The sequence below is a fragment of the Sceloporus occidentalis genome, unplaced genomic scaffold, assembly GCF_023333645.1.
Source record: "Sceloporus occidentalis isolate IW3139 unplaced genomic scaffold, rSceOcc1.0.p SCAF_6, whole genome shotgun sequence".
Classification (NCBI taxonomy): domain Eukaryota; kingdom Metazoa; phylum Chordata; class Lepidosauria; order Squamata; family Phrynosomatidae; genus Sceloporus; species Sceloporus occidentalis.
Genome location: NW_028316986.1, coordinates 121,529,673 through 121,546,863, shown reverse-complemented (window position 1 = coordinate 121,546,863; position 17,191 = coordinate 121,529,673). Strand labels below are relative to the sequence as shown.

The 17,191-nt window shown below is 39.1% G+C and overlaps 1 protein-coding gene across 6 annotated transcripts in view; it reads right to left on the bottom strand.

Moving 5' to 3' along the window:
* Nucleotides 1–17,191, bottom strand: part of LOC149311344 (E3 ubiquitin-protein ligase E3D-like) — a 79,936-nt gene that overhangs the window by 31,287 nt on the left and 31,458 nt on the right. For 4 of the 6 annotated variants that reach the window (XR_016281777.1, XM_089530841.1, XM_089530842.1 and 1 more), the window contains 2 exons: nucleotides 16,465–16,634; nucleotides 215–353 (listed from right to left, as the gene is read on the bottom strand). Coding sequence is in view for 5 of the 6 variants with exons in the window: in XM_089530841.1 (XP_089386967.1) it covers nucleotides 215–353; nucleotides 16,465–16,634 (309 nt within the window). In the remaining variant the exon portion in view is untranslated. Of the gene's footprint in view, nucleotides 1–214; nucleotides 354–14,939; nucleotides 15,024–16,453; nucleotides 16,635–17,191 lie in introns of those variants that run through there. The other 2 variants (XM_089530843.1, XM_089530845.1) reach the window with 2 other exon arrangements.

The window sequence follows — 17,191 nt, the reverse complement described above, 5'->3', positions numbered from 1 at the left end:
TTTAAACCTTCTGATCATAGTTTACTGCAAACTACAGTCTTTCATTTCATCCACCTACAGAAACTATTTTAACTAACCATAGTTAGTTAACAATATCAATCCAGAATCAAACTTTTCCTGGATATCCTGGTTAGCTACCATTAGGTTTGTAACATTAAGCTGGAACCAAAGGTTAATCCTTTCAATATTAGTTGCATTGTATCTTTTTTTTTACCTGGAAAGAATTCATCCATTGGAGGGAAGGTGGCAATGAAGCAGTACTCTGAGACAGTATCAGCAGGAGATCCAAACAGGTTTTTGATGGAAATCTTAGAGGATGTACTCCAATGTCATTTCTCCAAGTATCATAAAGACTGTAAAACAACCAGAAGCCCTTTTTACTTAATATTTAGGAAATTCAAACTTCCATTAAATGAAGCACTCTACAGTTTTTGAAACAATCCATGTAACACAAGTATAAATTGAAATAAATAATATCTGGCAAAGCCTAATATTGATTACCCAACATTTTGTCACCATCACTGCCTTACTGGACCAAGAATACATTTGATCTAGCATTCTGCTTCTGGCAGCAGATAGATGCTCCTGAAGGTTCAACAAGACAAGCATCATGGTTAGCTGTCTTTGGTCCGTCCAGTTTCATTCCAAGCTTGAAATCCTGAAGTTGATAACTTAAAATGATGTAGCACAGATATGTTGAGCTTAGAATAGGTAAGTTCACATCCTTACCTACAGCCTAGTGATGTTAGTTTACCTGTTTGCTGGATAGAAGAGGGCCTTCTCTTTTGTGGAACATACCAAGTAGAATGATCTCTCCAAAGAGATCTGTTAGGCTCCTAGGCTTAGGAGTTTCTGCCATCAACCAGAAACCTCTCTGTTTATCCAAGCATTTCAATGATTATAGTCCTGTTCGTTAACATGAAGTCCAGACACCATTGGGCTTCAACTCCCACCAAAACTTCCTGGTTTTTAATGAACAGTTTTAAGTGAATTCTATTATGTTTCATCATCTACTTTTTTCAGAAATTGATTTTACTCCATTTATTTTTATTGTTAGTTGTTCTGAGATATTTTTTTTACCAAAAAAGGGAATATAAAACTGTATTTAAATAAAATAATAAACCATAACCAGATATTTCATTAACTTAAAACCACAGTAACTTGTGGCTTTCCAGATATTGTTGGATTACAACTCCCATCATCCCTTACAACTATCTCTCTTTATTGGTTATGATAATAATAATAATAATAATAATAATAATAATGTTTATTTCTATCCCGCTTTTCCAATTTGATCAAAGCGGCGTACAAAATTCATATAAAATACATAATAGTACAATCAATAAAACAATATATAAAAACAGCATATAAGAAACTAATACTCAGCCAGCTGAGTGGGGGAATCCAGAAACATGTCACAGTCGATACCAAGATAGAGGGGAAAATAACCAAAGTCACATCTCATAGGGGGAAAGCTTGGGAAAAGAAGGTTTTGAGATTCTTCTTAAAAAGGTCTAAAGACGTGGTGGAGCAGAGCTCATCAGGGAGATTGTTCCATATTCTTGGGGCTGAGATGGAAAAGGCCCGTTGCAAGGTCCTCACATAGAAAGTACAGCCCTGCAAGATGATACACTACCCACAGGTTTTTGATAGATAACAAGGGATAACTTCTCATATGCAAGGGGAAGCAAATAGCATCTCTGATACTATTTTAAAATTATCTAAGGTCCAAAACGCAGAAATAATCCAGTTTGAAACTACTTTAAGTGCCCTGGCTCAGTGCTTGGTAATCCTGGGAACTGTAATTTATTGTGACACCAGAGCTCTCATGACAGAGAAGGCTAAATGTCTCAAAAAAACTACACTTCCTAGAATTCCTAGCATTGAGCCAAGGCAGTTTAAGCAGTCTCAAACTGGATTATTTCTGCTGTGTGTTTTGGGCCTAAGAGCTGCAAGTATTGGCAGGGTAAAGAACACCAGAAAGAGGTGCCTCCCCAGAGCCTCTTTGCTCCACAGGAGCGCCACAGCAACCAAATTGTGTGGCGCTGCATGTGGGCAGCTCCGGGCATGTGGGCGCTCCACCCACCAGGCAACCCTCGCATGTGACGAGGGTGCCGCAAAGGCCTGTCATTGTCTATGTATGTTTTTGAAAGCTAGATGGTGAAGAAATCTGACAGAATCAACCCATCTGAAATATGATGGTGTAGGGGAGTTCTGTAGATACCATGTAGTGCCAAAGAGACAAAATCGAGGTTTGCTTTTTGGAATTTATATATTTTTAAAATCTTTTCAAGCCATTGTTTGTTAAATCCATTGATAAGGAATCCATGGATACAGAGGGCTGAGTGTATGATTAAAAAAATAAATGGACGAAGAGCAATTCAAGGTAAAAATCACATATAGTAATGATAATGTAGGAAAAATGCTTCAATGTGGCTATAGCCTCCAAAATAGGACACCATATGGACAATGCAAAGATTAACTGTTTTACATTTCTACATATATTTGTCACTGTCTTGCCTACAGGATACTGATTAGGGGGACCAGCTACAAGAGACAACTATCTTTCTGGAATTTGTCTTCTCAGTGGTTTTCTGTCTTCTTGCAGAGAAAAGAGCAGGGGAGCTTAGATGCAAAGATCATATTTTCTAAAGTACTGTCAGCTCTCTTATCTTGATTCTCCAGAGGAAAAAGTACGGAGGTGCTGCTCCTGCTGAGCAGAAAAAGAAGCTTGGCTCCAGTTGCTCATTAATGCCTGCTCAATGCAAAAGTTACTTATTCAGTGTATTACCAAAATGTAATCTACAACAATCTCAGCAGTGAGTCAGAGAGCATCTCATTAAAAGAGACCCAAATAGCTCTTGGAAGGGTGTGTGGCTTGTGAATGCTTTAAAATGGGGTTTCTTTCATTTTTAATTGCTCTGCTTGTTGAACAAAGGCTATTGCATTTCAGTGGCATCTTCCTGAAAATTCATATCTTAAAGAAAGACAGAAAAGATATTGGGTGGTGGGTAAGACAACAAGGAGAAATAAAACACAGACAACCATGATCAGCTATTGCAAAGAGAAAGCCAAACTGGAAGCATTTTTATCCTTTGTTTGCTACCTGAACACCTGCAAGTTAGCTGGAGGTATAGCATAGCTTCAGAGCCTGTATGGTGTAGTTGTTTGAGTGTTGGACTACAATTCTGGAGACTAGGGTTCAATTCCCTGCTTGGCCATGGAAACCTACTGGGTGATCTTAGACAAGCCACACACTCTCAGCTCCAGGACAGTTCGCCTTAGGGTTTCCGTAAGCTGGAAGCAATTTAAAGGCACACAACAACAGCAACATGGCATAGCTTACCTAAAGTAACAACAACTTTATTTATATCCCACCTACTCCAATTAGGATCAAGGCAGCTTACAGTAAAAACAATCTGATACATAATTTAAAAAAAAGCACTCAATAACCCCAAATTCTACCCCCCAAAAAAATAACAATTAAAATACATTATTTTAAATACATTACAATCAACAAAACAGAGGATGGGGTGCGGACTAGCCGGTGAGATGGGCTGGACGATGGTCGATGATCAATTCAGTTTAGTGGATGGCTGTTATGCTATTCCGGAAAGGCCTGTCAGAAGAGATAAAGCTGTCCAAGCTGGTAATATGATAGATCTCGTCCAACAAACCGTTCCACAATTTGGGAGTGGTTGCAGAAAAGGTCCTCTGGGACCTGTTCGAGTATAAGGCCCTTGTTTGTCACACTTCTGTCATCTGGGTAGCATCTTCTTGCTTCCTTCCCACCTCCTTTCTATCATATAATCATTAAGGCACAGCAGTACGTGCAGATGATAAAATGGACATAAAAACTGCAGGAAACCAGCTCTCTGATGGCTGGAGTAGAGCAGAGGCTAAAAAGAGTGAATTTCAGCAGGTGTTCCTTGTTACCTGGCTGCATGACAAACAACACCTGCTGAATTTTCTCTTTTGCACAGCCATTAAAGGTACTTGAGCCCTCTCCAATTTTCACTCTGTTGGGAACAGCGATAAAGGCAATGACTCTCCTGTATGGCTGAACTGTTTGAGGAAGAACTGCCCCTCAAGTATTCCTAAAGCTGCCTATATTTCAGAGGCATAACAGTTATGCCACTTATATTATAAATCTCATGCTGTCTTTGGTTTAATTTCAAAAGCCTTGTACAAGCCCTGACAAATTCAGGCCTCTGCAAGCACAATCGTTTCCCTTCTTTCCCAGCAGCCAGGACAGTAGCCTCAGGCAGCAAATTATTAGTGTCATGAAAGGGCAGAAAATGGTTAGTTATTTAATTTCTTCTTGTTGTAGTTTCTACTGCCTGGGATGGGAAGAGGCACTGGTGGGATCTTCTGCCCCAGGTGCCAAACAAAACAAAACAAAACAAAAAACACTTGACTCCCTTGGAATACTATGCATCTCGACTTGGAATATTATGCACCTCCGGTAGCAAACTTTCTTGGAGCAGTCCTGCCAACAGCTCAATAAATGCAAAAAGAGAGAGAGAGAAAGAGATGAGGGAAGGAGGGAGAGAGAGAAAGGAAGGAAGGAAGGATCAGAAAAAGAAAGAAAAGGGATACATTTCCCCATATCTTGGTTTTGACCCCATCTACAGCTGGTATGGAGCCCCTGACAAGCTAACCCCAAGGGTATGAAAAAAGAAAGTTTGATCTGCTCAGGTTTACACACCAGAGGATTTGACTAAACATTGCCAACACACTTGTATTTCTCAGATTTTGGCAGCCAGCCTTGCCCTCCCTACAGAGTGATGTTTGATGAATAATAGCATTTCTTTCAACAGAAGCTTATTATGGAGCGTGCAGTGTGAAAATACTGAAGAACAGGGCCCCATTGCAATGGAGGTACATAGGAAGCTGCCTTAAACTGAGTCAGAGCGCTGGTCTGCCTCTCTGGTGCTTCAGTCAGGAGTTTTACCAGCCCTACCCAGAGATGCCAAAAAGTGAACCTGAGATGCCAAGAACAAGTTCTACCACCAAGCTATTCCCTCTTTGATATGCAGTGGGTTTACAAAACAAAACAAAGCAACACCTTTGACACTTCAGCCTCCGTTGAAAATAGGTGAACTCTGACTTCATGAAATTCATCTCTTTGGAAATGGTTGTAGGCAGTATTATGGATTTTTTCCTCCCTCTCCCCTTGCTTCCAATCATAATAAATCAACTGTTATTTATTATTCTATGACTTCTTAAATGAAATCAGCTTAAATCAGCAAACAAATATTGCAGGCTGCCATTCTGGCCTATTGGAAGAAAACCCCAAAGTAACGCTGAGGCTGCATCCACATTGCAGAAATAATTCAGTTTGACACCACTTTAACTGCCATGGCATTTGTAATCTGTCGCAGCATCAGAGCTCTCCAACAGAGAAGACTATCGTAAATATGTCACAAAACTACAGTTCCCATAATTCCATAGCACTGAACAGTTAAAGTGGTGTCAAACTCCACTATTTCTGTAGTGGGGACACAGCCTAAGGCAATACAGCTAGCCCTCTGTATCCTTGGCTTAAAAATATTTAAACAGTATATAAATTCCAAACAGCAAAGCTTGATTTTGCCATTTTATATAAAGGGTGCCATTTTACTACACCATGCACTTAATTTTGGTATCCATGAGGGGTCCTGGAACCAAACACCAGAGGATACCAAGGGCCCACTGTACTTTTAATATGACCAACTTAAGCTGTTGCACACAAAATAGTGTGAAAGCTTTTGTGTTCCCCATAACTGTTTTTCAGGTTGGATATTAATCAAACAAGCTAATGCAGGGGAGGGGGATGAAGCTGGGCATGATAGAAAAGCCCCACAGTCTGTAGTTCTAGCCCCAAGATCTTGTAGCAAACTCAAAATGGAGTGCAGGAGGCATCATGAAGATTTCTTAGATTAGAATGTGAGCCAGGAGCAAAACAGATGCAGCTTTCACTAAACCTGGTTCACACAAAGAACAACTGGGTAAATTGCCAGTGTTGTATAGTGGTTTGAGCATTGGACGATGACTCTGAAGATGAGGATTTAAAACCCATTGGGCAAGTCACACTCTCTGAACCTCAGAGGGAGGCAAAGGCAATAACCCTCTGAACAAATCTTGCAAAGAAAACCCCCAAGATAGGGTCACCATAGGTCAGAAACAACTTGAAGGTACACAACAACAAACAATTGTGGTTACTTTCAGGCGAGGCAATTTACCCATATTTTGGCCAGTAAGAGGGCAGTTTAGGGAGACTGAAGTAGTCAAGGGCTGCCGGAAAAATAAGCCGTGAGTCCAGTGTGCATTTCTACAGCCATACTTTGCCCACCTCTGCTATATATATTTAAAAAGTGTATTTCTGAAGACTCCATCTAATCCCCTCCCAGCCACATAGGTCCATCTCAGCCGTGGCACAGACCACCTCAGCCCGTCCCCCCTGCCTTCAAGATGGAGGAAAGGAGAAAACAAAGAAGACAGACAAGGAAAATCAAACAAGAGCCAGAAGACAGATGAGACTAAAATAAAGAAGGTCATGAGGGGGGAAGGAAAAAGGAGGGAGAAGAAGAGAGAAGATCAATTCAACAATAATGGGGAGTAGAAGAGAATGACATAGGAAAACAACTACTGGGCAGCAGCAGTAGTGGTGGTGGGTGTCACTAAAGTGAAGAACAGCAGTGACATCATACGTGTTAGCACTGTGGACAGGAAAGTGTAGGTGGTCCTCCTTGTGTAGCCCCCCACCTAGAAAACACTATGAGGAGACACCAAAACTGTCACATAGGCAGGACAAGAGCACTAACAGAGAGATAGATAGAAACTTAAAGGAAAACACACTTGCAAGAGCAGCTAAGAGCAGTCAAAAATGATGAAGCAAGCAGTAAACACTCTCAGAAAGACAAACCCTATCAGAAGCAGCACCACACATAAAATAGGGGCATGGATTGTGAGAAGCAGGAGCCAAGAGAAGCTAGACATAGTGAAAATGGAAATGCAACGAATGAACATAGCAGTACCGGGGGTGAGTGAGTTAAAACGGACAGGAATGGGCCACTTTGAATCAGACAATCACACAGTGTTCTACTCAGGGAATGAAAAGACAAGAAGAAATGGGGTGGCTTTCATACTAAGAAAAGATGTTGCAAAAGCAGTCAGAGGATACAATGCAAAATCAAACCGAATCATCTCCATAAGGCTTCACAGGAAACCTATGAATATCACCATAATTCTAGTATATGCACCAACCACTGAGGCAGAACAAGAAGAAATAGATAGATTTTAAGAAGGAGTACAGGAAGAAATTGACAACACACCGGCACAGGATGTCAAGCTGATCACTGGAGATTGGAACACAAGGGTTGGAAGTAAAGAAGAATCAAAAACAGTAGGCAGATTTGGACTAGGCAAAAAGAATGAAGCAGGCTGGAATCTGATTTTTTGTGTGAAGCCAACAACTTATTCATTGCAAACATATTTTACATAAAACCAGAGAAAAGATTATACACATGGACATCACTAGATGGCCAATACAAAAACCAAATTCTGTAGATTACATAACTGAAAGTAAAAGATGGCGAAGTTCCATACTGGTGGCTAAGACTAGACCAGGTGCTGATTGTGGCACAGATCACGAACTACTCATTTCATTTCATTTCAAAAATAAAAGTAAAACTCAAGAACAGAACAAAACCAGACTTCATACCAAAATACAATTTAAACAACATTCCCACAGAAGTCATTGACAATATAAGGACAGATCTGCAGTACTAAGAATAATAGATCGTGAAACAGAAGAGTTTTGGGCTGAAGCCAGGGACATAATAAAAGAAGAACGCATAAAGACACTTCCAATAGAAGGAAAATGAAGAAACCATGGATGTCAGATAAAATGCTACAAGCAATAAAGGAAAGAAGAAAAACAAAACAAAAAAGAGATAGGAATAGACTAAGAACCATGAATGCAACAGCACAATGGCTTGTGCGGAAAGATAAGGAAAATTATTACAACGACAAATGTAAAGAAACAGAAGACAACAACAAAAAAGGAAGAACGAGAGACCTATTCCACGAGATCTTAGAAATCAAGAGAAAGTTCAAACCAAGGACCAGGACGCTCTACAACAATAAAAATTACATAAGTCAAGACCAGGAAGGAATAAAAAGACGATGGATGTAATACATAGAGGAGTTCTATAAAAGAGATGACAACATGAAGGACATATGGAATGAAGATGAACCCCAAATTCTAAAAACTGAGGTGGAAGATGCAATAAAGAAAATGACAAAAAACAAGAGTCCAGGAACAGATGATATTCCAATAGAACTGCTGCAATCCACATTGACAGAATCAATTCTGGTGCTAACCAACATATGTCAACAGATATGGGAAATAAAACGATGTTCAACAGATTGAAAGCAATCAATATACATCCCCATGTACAAAAAGGAGACACAAGAGACTGCAGCAACAATAGGACCATAGCGTGAATATCCCATGCAAGCAAAATCATGCTCAAAATTCTGCAACATAGGTTCCAACCATACATTGAGAGAGAAATCCCAGAGGTCCAAGCAGGGTTCAGGAAAGGAAGAGGCACCAGGGATCACATTGCACGTATATGATGGCTAATGGAGCATAGCAGGGAGTTCCAAAACAATATCAGCATGTGCTTTATAGACTATAGCAAAGCTTTTGACTACATAGATCATGAAAGGCTATGGAATGACCTTAAAGACTTGGGAGTGCTAATACATTCAATAGCCCTAATGAGGAATTTATACTCAGTACAAGAGGTTACTGTCAGGACAGAACGCGGTGAAATAGAATGGTTCCCAATTAGAAAAGGAGTCAGATAACGCTGCATCCTATCACCCTACCTAAACATATTGTAAGGAAAGCAGGCTTGAATATGGAAGAGGGAGGAGTCAAAATAGGAGGAAGAAATATCAACAATCTGAGATATGCTGATGACACCATAATAGTAGCAGAGAACCACACAGACCTGGAACAACTACTAAGAAAGATCAAAGAAGAAAGTGCAAAGGCAGGCTTACTGTTGAACATAAAGAAAACAAAAATAATGACCACAGAGAGCTTACATACATTCAAACTAGACAATGAGGAAATAGAAACAGTAAAAGAGTTCCCATATCTGGGATCAAACATTGGCTGGAATGGGGATTGCAGCCAGGAAATCAGAAGATTAAGAATGGGGAGGGCAGCTATGAAACAACTAGAAAAGATCTTAAAATGTAGACATACAACTCAGCACAAAACTCAGAATCATACAAGTCACTGTATTTCCTATTACCATGTATGGATGCGAGAGCTGGACAGTTATGAAAGGAGATAAGAGGAAAATCAACTCAATTGAGATGTGGTGCTGGAGAAGAGTGCTGAGGATTCCATGGACAGCCAAAAGGACACACAAATGGGTCCTAGACCAGATTGAGCCAGAAATAGAAAACAAGAAAACAAACACTGTTCTAGTGAATTCTGGGAGTTTTGGAGTCTGAGAGTTGAAGATAGTGTGGTGTGACAGTAATAGTTTTTGTATAGTAGTGACTAGCTCGTGTTATTTAGAAAAGAAGAAATAAAGCCCTCTAAGGAGTGAGCCTGCTGGACTGTGATTCTTTAATTAAATAGCTATTTCACTAGGCATTGTTCCAGCAAGCTGAAAGGTGTTTGGAGTTTCGCTTTGTTCCTGAGTAGGAGAGGAGCCGGCATATTTATCCAGTTGGCACCAGACCGGGACCATGGGCAAGGTTCATCACACAAAATATCAACAAAGGGATGAATTGTTGGAAAAGACAATATTAGGAAAGGTTGAGGGAAATAGAAAGTGAGGAAGACCACATGCTAGATGGGTGGACTTTATTACAGAGACCACAAATATGAATTTGCAGGAGCTGGGCAGAACAATAGAGTACAGGGGGCCTGGAGATGTCTCATCCTTAGAGCCACCATGGGTCAAGATCGACACGAAGGCAGTTAACAACAACAAAAATGTCTGAAGACACAGATTTGCATCAAGAGGTTCTGAAGAAATTATACTCAGAATCTGGGAATACATAAAATAGAGACATTTATGGAACAAAGTAGGGGCACTCTGGGAAAGCCAGCAATTTAAGCTTCTGTTTTTCCAAATTTCTTTTCTGATGTACACACCTTTAGTATGATCCAAGACTGCCATTTTCAACATTGCAGAATAAGGGGAACAAGTAGTACTAGTCACAGACATTGTGCTATCACTTCATAAGGTATGAACTGGCTCTGAGATGTAAGTCACAACCGCCCAGATAGAGCCAAATCAGATAAAATTCTAGAGAAGATGGATTTAGTTACAGTGGCTGCATGTGCACCCAGCCACTCAAAACAGTACTAGTTATTCTGTACATTAGAACATGTATTAGTCCTTCACTTTTTTATATCTTTATAGCTAAAACTGCCCCTTCTGTGGGGATTAAACTGTAACACTTCATCTTTGAATATGTTTAGGTATAGGATAAAACAATAAGTTATCCAAAACCAGCAATACGGAATTTACAGGTGTGTTCATTCAATCAAATTCTCCTTTGTAAATATGTTCCCAGTTCCTAACACAATTGTTATTGTATGCAATGCAGAACCAGCCTCTTCTGAGCCATCTCTTTTCTAAAATCGGCTCTTTCTTTGGTATTATTATATATGCCTCCTCTCACCTCAAATGTTTATACCCTGCAAGTAATGAAGATCCCTGTGATATGGGCATTTCCCCCCTTGCATAATGAAGTAAGTGAGATCTAGCTCCTCAAGCAGTTCCTTTCGCTACACAGGGTTTTGCACACAGTGAAGTTGCTTTCAAAAAAAAAGTGAAGTTGCAGAGTTCTTTCATGGCAGGGGGTTGGACTGGATGGCCCTTGTGGTTTCTTCCAGCTCTACGATTCTATGATTCTACACACGCACTACAGATATCATATAAAAACATGGTTGTTAAGAAAGTAAACCTTTTCTGTGCAAGTGAACTATGGGTTAAAAAGGGTTAAGAATTATGTAGCTCTGCAGATGTTGCTGGACTGCAACTCCCATCAGCTTTAGTCAGCATAGCCAATGCTAAGAGCTGCAGTCCAACAATATCTGAAAGCCTATATAATACCCACTCCTTGCTAAGAATAGCACATTCCTCCCCCATTTTCCCATCAAATTAGTACTTCTGTTTTTATGGCACATCTGGTTCCTGAAAGGGTGCAACAATGGTTTCAATGAACAGTTAAAGGCTGAGGTTTGGTGGTTGATCAGAGGATATACTTTGTTAGCTCAGGCTCAAATCACATTTAACTATGGTTTGGCACAGTAATGTCCAAAACACACTACAGAAATAATCCAGTCTGAGACCGCTTTAACTATTACTGTATTTATACCCTGCTCTTCAGCCACAAAGGATCTCAAGTACCTTAAGTGCTAGGGAATCCTGGGAATTATAGTTTAGTGTGGCACCAGAGCTCTCTGACAGAGATGACTAAGTGTCTCACAAAACTACAGTTCCCAGAATTCCCTAGCACTGAGCCATGGCAGTTAAAGTGGTCTCAAACTGGATTATTTCTGCAGTGGTTTTGGGGCTCTGTCTGAGTTGAACCAACAAACATTCATTTACATCTTTTCCTTCTCAGTAACATATTAAGATGGGCTTTTCAGAGTTCCAACTCTACTTTCTTGAACGGTAGGAAACCATTCAATATCCAATGCTATATGAGCATAATGGGAGTTATTCTCCCCTAAACACATAACTTTTTACTTATCAGAACTCATAGTTTCTTGGCAGAAGCTGCAGTTTGCTCTTCTATAAAAGTCTCTCTAATCTAGAGAAATAGCCGTAGAATTCTCCAATATATTGTCAAAGTCAACACTTATCTTGGTAAAATACATTTAGCACAGGAGCGGAAGGAAAAAATATCTCCTTCCCTCTTGATTTCTCGTAGTCTCTGCCAAATATTTACTGCTAAAGCAAGAGTACAGCCTTTGAAAAAGGAGCTTTACTTTACCTGACTAAACACAGAAAAAGAAAAACTTTTTTTTGTCTTTTAATAAGAGCTTAAGATAAATAATCCCAAATCCCAGTGGGCCTCGTTAAAGTTGCCTCATAAAACTTTTATACTTGCATATGAGTCTGGAGAGGAAAAAATGTCAACCTAGCAGTTTGAGCTCGCTCTGACTAATGCAGCCTTAGGGAAGAGATTGTCGAAATTCATATGCCTAGCTATTTAAAATGGATACAAAGCAGACAATTATGATAAATCATTGTGGATGGTGGCTAATAACAGATTATTTTCAGACATAATAATCTCATTTTTAAGTAAACAAAATTACAGAGGCAATATCTTACTATCAGGGAGCTTAGCTATTTTCCTAATGAAAACTGCAATCGTTTCCCCCCCTTATCTCTGATGCAAATTGTTTTATGGTCCAAATCTAGACTTCTCCTGTTCTGAATGTTTACTCCAATAACCACGAGTAACAAAATGCCAAACAACTAGTCCAGCAGTTTGTCATAGACTGAACTAATCCAGTTTACCAATGAAGGGAGTACATATCTGAATGTTCCCTTTCATGCAAACACAAAACAAAACAAAACCCTACCCTACATGTAGAAAAACAGAATTTCAAGTAGGCTTTGGTTCCAACGTTGCTCTAGATTACTGTAATGTGTTATACCTAGAGCTCACCTTGAAGAACCCTCAGAAGGTAAAACTGGTATTAAATGTGGAAAACAGATTCTTAAATTTAACGGAGCCGCAAGCAAAACAAAACAAAAAACAAACAGCTTCATTAATATACTGCTTCATACCAAACAAGCAGTGTCTAAGCAGTTTACAACTGTAAGCACATTCTGCCAGCCTAAAAACATCTTCATTGGCTACTAAACGGAGTTTAATTCAAAGGTGCTGGTTTTGGCATTAAAGCTCTAAATGACCCGGCCCTGGAGTACCAGTGAAGATCAATGTCAGAGGAAGTGACAAGCTTCTGTCCCCAACTTCTGAAGCTTCAGAAAGAGGGTCTTTTCAGATGTGACAATCGAACTATGGATTTCCTTCTCCAGGTATATTCACTTACCACTGCCATTATCACCTTTAAAGAGCTAGGTAAAGTAGGTTATATTTCTCTAAGGTTTTAATGGCATTTGAAAACTATATCTGTTCCCCCTTTTAATGGGATTATAATTTTTTAGGATTTTACTTAAAAGTGTTGTTGCTACTATTTTCCATGCTACTTTAGCAGTTTTTGTGGTTATCTAGCATTCCCTTATCATAAAATACATATCTGTGTTATATTATATATTATTGTTACGATTTTTAATTATATAAGATATTTATTAATATTTTATGAATATATTTATTGTATTATATAAAATGATACAATGTAATACAATAAAATTCCTTAGTGATCCTTTACTTATTTCTCCAGACTTTTTCATTCTGTTTAAAGATACCCAGTGACTAAAGTTCTGGACTTTGCAAGAATCCTATGGCCCTCCAGATGTTGTTACACTAGAAGTCCCAGCTGCCTGAGACAACAGTCGATGATGAGGAATATCGGGAGTTGTAGTCTAACATCTTGATGGGCATATATAATCCCTACCCTTTTTTAAAACAGAACAGTAATTTGTGTCAAGAGTTATTGTGTCATTCGTGGTACAAGATTCCGTATGAAATGCCAGGCAGCTAACTTAACTTTTAATTGTCCTTGTGCATATGTCAACACTATTATCCATGCAGATGCAGCCATTATATCCTAAGTTTGTCCTTGCTGGCACAGCAATTGCAATGAGAATGTAAATGATTTTGACTTCCAATGGTGACATTACTATGGGATTTATTATCCTCCTGATACCCCAATAATGTTCTGTCTTTCAGTTGTTACTAATGATACAAGAGTATTTCTGACAATATAAAGAGGATTTGGACAAAAGTGACTTGTACTGCTTTCTGTACCGCAGAAGCAAGGAGAATAAAGAGTATCAGAACTCTCATTAGAGTATCTAATTTTGTCTCCTGAATACATAATGTTTCTGGAGCTCAGTAGAGTCTTTCAGTGGATTAAGAACTTGATATTTGAAAACCGTCATACTATCTTTTCAAATTACAAAATTACAAAAATGCTTTCTAATTGCAGGGAGATTTACAAACACCAAGAAAAAAAGAAAAACCCAACATTCTCCTTTTAATAAGTTCCTCCCTCTGTAAACATGAGTGCTAAATACAACACTGATTAACTTTTATTGTATGCAGTAGGGCAAAAATCATAGAATCATAGAAATGTAGAGTTGGAAGAGACCACAAGGTCCATTCAGCCCAACCCCCTGCCATGCAGGAACTCTGCAACTTCACTGTTTCTGAAAGCAACTTCACTGTGTGCAAAACCCTGTGTAGCGAAAGGGACTACTTGAGGAGCCAGATCTCATTTACTTTGGGCCAGAACAGACAGGCCAAAATAAAGCTGCTTCAGATCACTTTGGAAGTGTGCTATTTAAATGATGCATGAATCCTAAGAGGCCGGAAGCCCCGCCAAAACCACACTACAGTTCTAAGGACCAGAGCACAGCTTTGGAGCAGCTTCTGGCTTCTTAAGATGCATGTGTCATTTAAACAGACCTGAAGCAGCTTTATTTTAGCCTGTCTGTTTGGGCCCTTTATTATGCCAGGGAGGAAATGCTCATATCACAGGGATCTTCATTACTTGCAGGGTATAAACATTTGAGGTCAGTTATGTACTTGCAAGAGATGGGATTTAGCTAGACACAAATGGGCTGCAGCTAATATGCCAGTAAGCCTAACTTAAGCTAGTCCAAGACTACATAAATTTATCAAGCAAGTCCTATTGTAATTGTGTAAGGGTGCGAATCACAGTCTTCCAGATATTATTGAACTGAAATCCCCACCACATCTTACAAGTGGCTTACCAGTGCTTCTAGAAGTTGCAAGTTGCATCTGAAGGAGCACATACTTCCCTTCCTTGTCTGCAGGACTGCAGTTTAAACCATTGTCTACAGGGGCGAAGCAAAGGTAGGAAAAGTTCATCTTCCTCATAGATATCTTTAAGGCTCCTCACTCCCTTAAGACTCCCCTAATTTTCCTGTTCCTACTCCTTTTCCTATTCCTACTCCTACTGCACAAGGAGTGGCAATTCATCTTTCCAACAGGTTGAAGCTCTGCTTTTCAATAGGTTGTGCAATGTAACCTTCCAGACACTTCTGGTTTTCGTACCCACCATCATTTGGGCCATTTTTGACACTCCATGCAGCCCTTGGAGACAGAAAATTGATCCCCAGACCTATCATAGTTGCCAATCTCCAATCTAAATGACCCCTATCCTATGTTTGCTGTTGTTGTGTGCCTTCAAGCAATTTCTGACTTATAGCAACCCTAAGGAGAACCTGTCACAAGATTTTCTTGGCAATATTCATTCAGATGGGCTTGGCTTTGCCTTCCTCTGAAGTTGAGAGAATGTCACTGCTCAAGGTCACCCAGTGGGTTTCCATGGCCAAGTGAGGATTTGAACCCTGGTCTTGTACATATTCAGATTTCAAGATTTTCATCCCACACCCTACTATCAGCTCTTCTAATATGTCAGACATGTTTGGGGAATACCAGAAAACCGTTCTTGCTTCGGTACTCTGATCATGGAACCTACTCCCTGAGGAAATAGGCAAGCCCTCCCCCACTTCTTATGTGTTTAAACACACCCTAGGCATGGTTTTTATTTTATTCTGGATGAGCAAGCACAATTTTAAAATAGAGTTTTAGTTGAGCTGTTATATTTTGTTGATTATATTATGCTTTATTGGTTTAAAATAAGCTATCTTTTATATTTATTTAGAAATTTCCACAAATCTACCCACACTCTGAAATATATAGAAGCTAGTACCATATTTTTGGGTAGCAACATTTTGCTCCCAAACTGATCAGCATTTAACAACCTGAATTTACTGCTGGAGGCATATATACACACAAAGCCAGCCCTACCAACAGGCATCTGCTTTGGGGTATCATAAAAATGCATAATTTGGGGAATTATCTAGGATTTCCACTGCCCTGTCCTGGATTCGTCCCTTCTCATTTGCTGCACCTCACTCCTAGAACATTCTTCCCCCACGAACACGGGTCATCACTTCTTTAACCACTTCTTTAACTGAGTTGATGACTAAATTGTTCAGGGAAGTGTTCCCAGGCATTGTGTGATTGTTTATCTGATATTTGATTTGGTATTTGATGTTTTTAATTTGTTGCCTGCTTATTTTATCTAATTCTATCTTATATTATTATCTATTGTTTTATATGTATTTTGTAGAATGTATGCCATTGGCAGGTTTCATTTTCATCAATTTTATTGTTTCTATGTACAGCGCTGTGTAAATCTACAGCACTATATAAATAATAATAATAATAATAATAATAATAATAAATAATAATATACCTTATACTTACTCTTTATTTCTGCTTTTTATGCAGGGATGATAAAGAAGTTTAATAGCTTTCTGAATCTTTGAAGGCCTTGAATCAGATGGCATGGCATGTTCAAGTAAAGTAAAATCCTCACTGGATGCAAAGTTTCCCAAAGATTCCACCAGCAAAGTGTCAGAATTTAGTAGCCAGATCTGTTGACAAGACACTCTTACAAGTTGCATTAAAACAAAAATGGAGCCCAGTCTACATAAAATCTGTGGTTCTTATTTGCCTTAGTAGTTCAATTTTTGCATGCACAGATGATGCCATTTGCATGGAGTTAAAGAGAAGTTAAATTTCTAAAATCCATAATTCCCCAAATTATGACTGGCATCCCATGCATTTCTACCGAGATATAAAATCTACAGTACTCACTTCAATATACTTTATTCTTATGGTGTGTGTTTTTTGGTTTGTAGGTTTCAATCCAGTGAACTACCCATACAAACAAGCTCTCTTTATGAAAGTTGATAAAATTTGGCAAGTGCATGCTATTTCATCAAAAATGATGATGGATTTCCAGAGAGGTTGTGGTAACAACTCAAAAACATTTTGAAATTTCCAGAGATATAGGTCCAAAACACACTGCAGAAATAATCCCGTTTGAGACTGCTTTAATTGTCCTGGCTCAGTCCTAGGGAATTTTGGGAACTGTAGTTTTGTGAGACATTTAGCCTTCTCTGTCAGAGATCTCTGTTGCCACAATAAA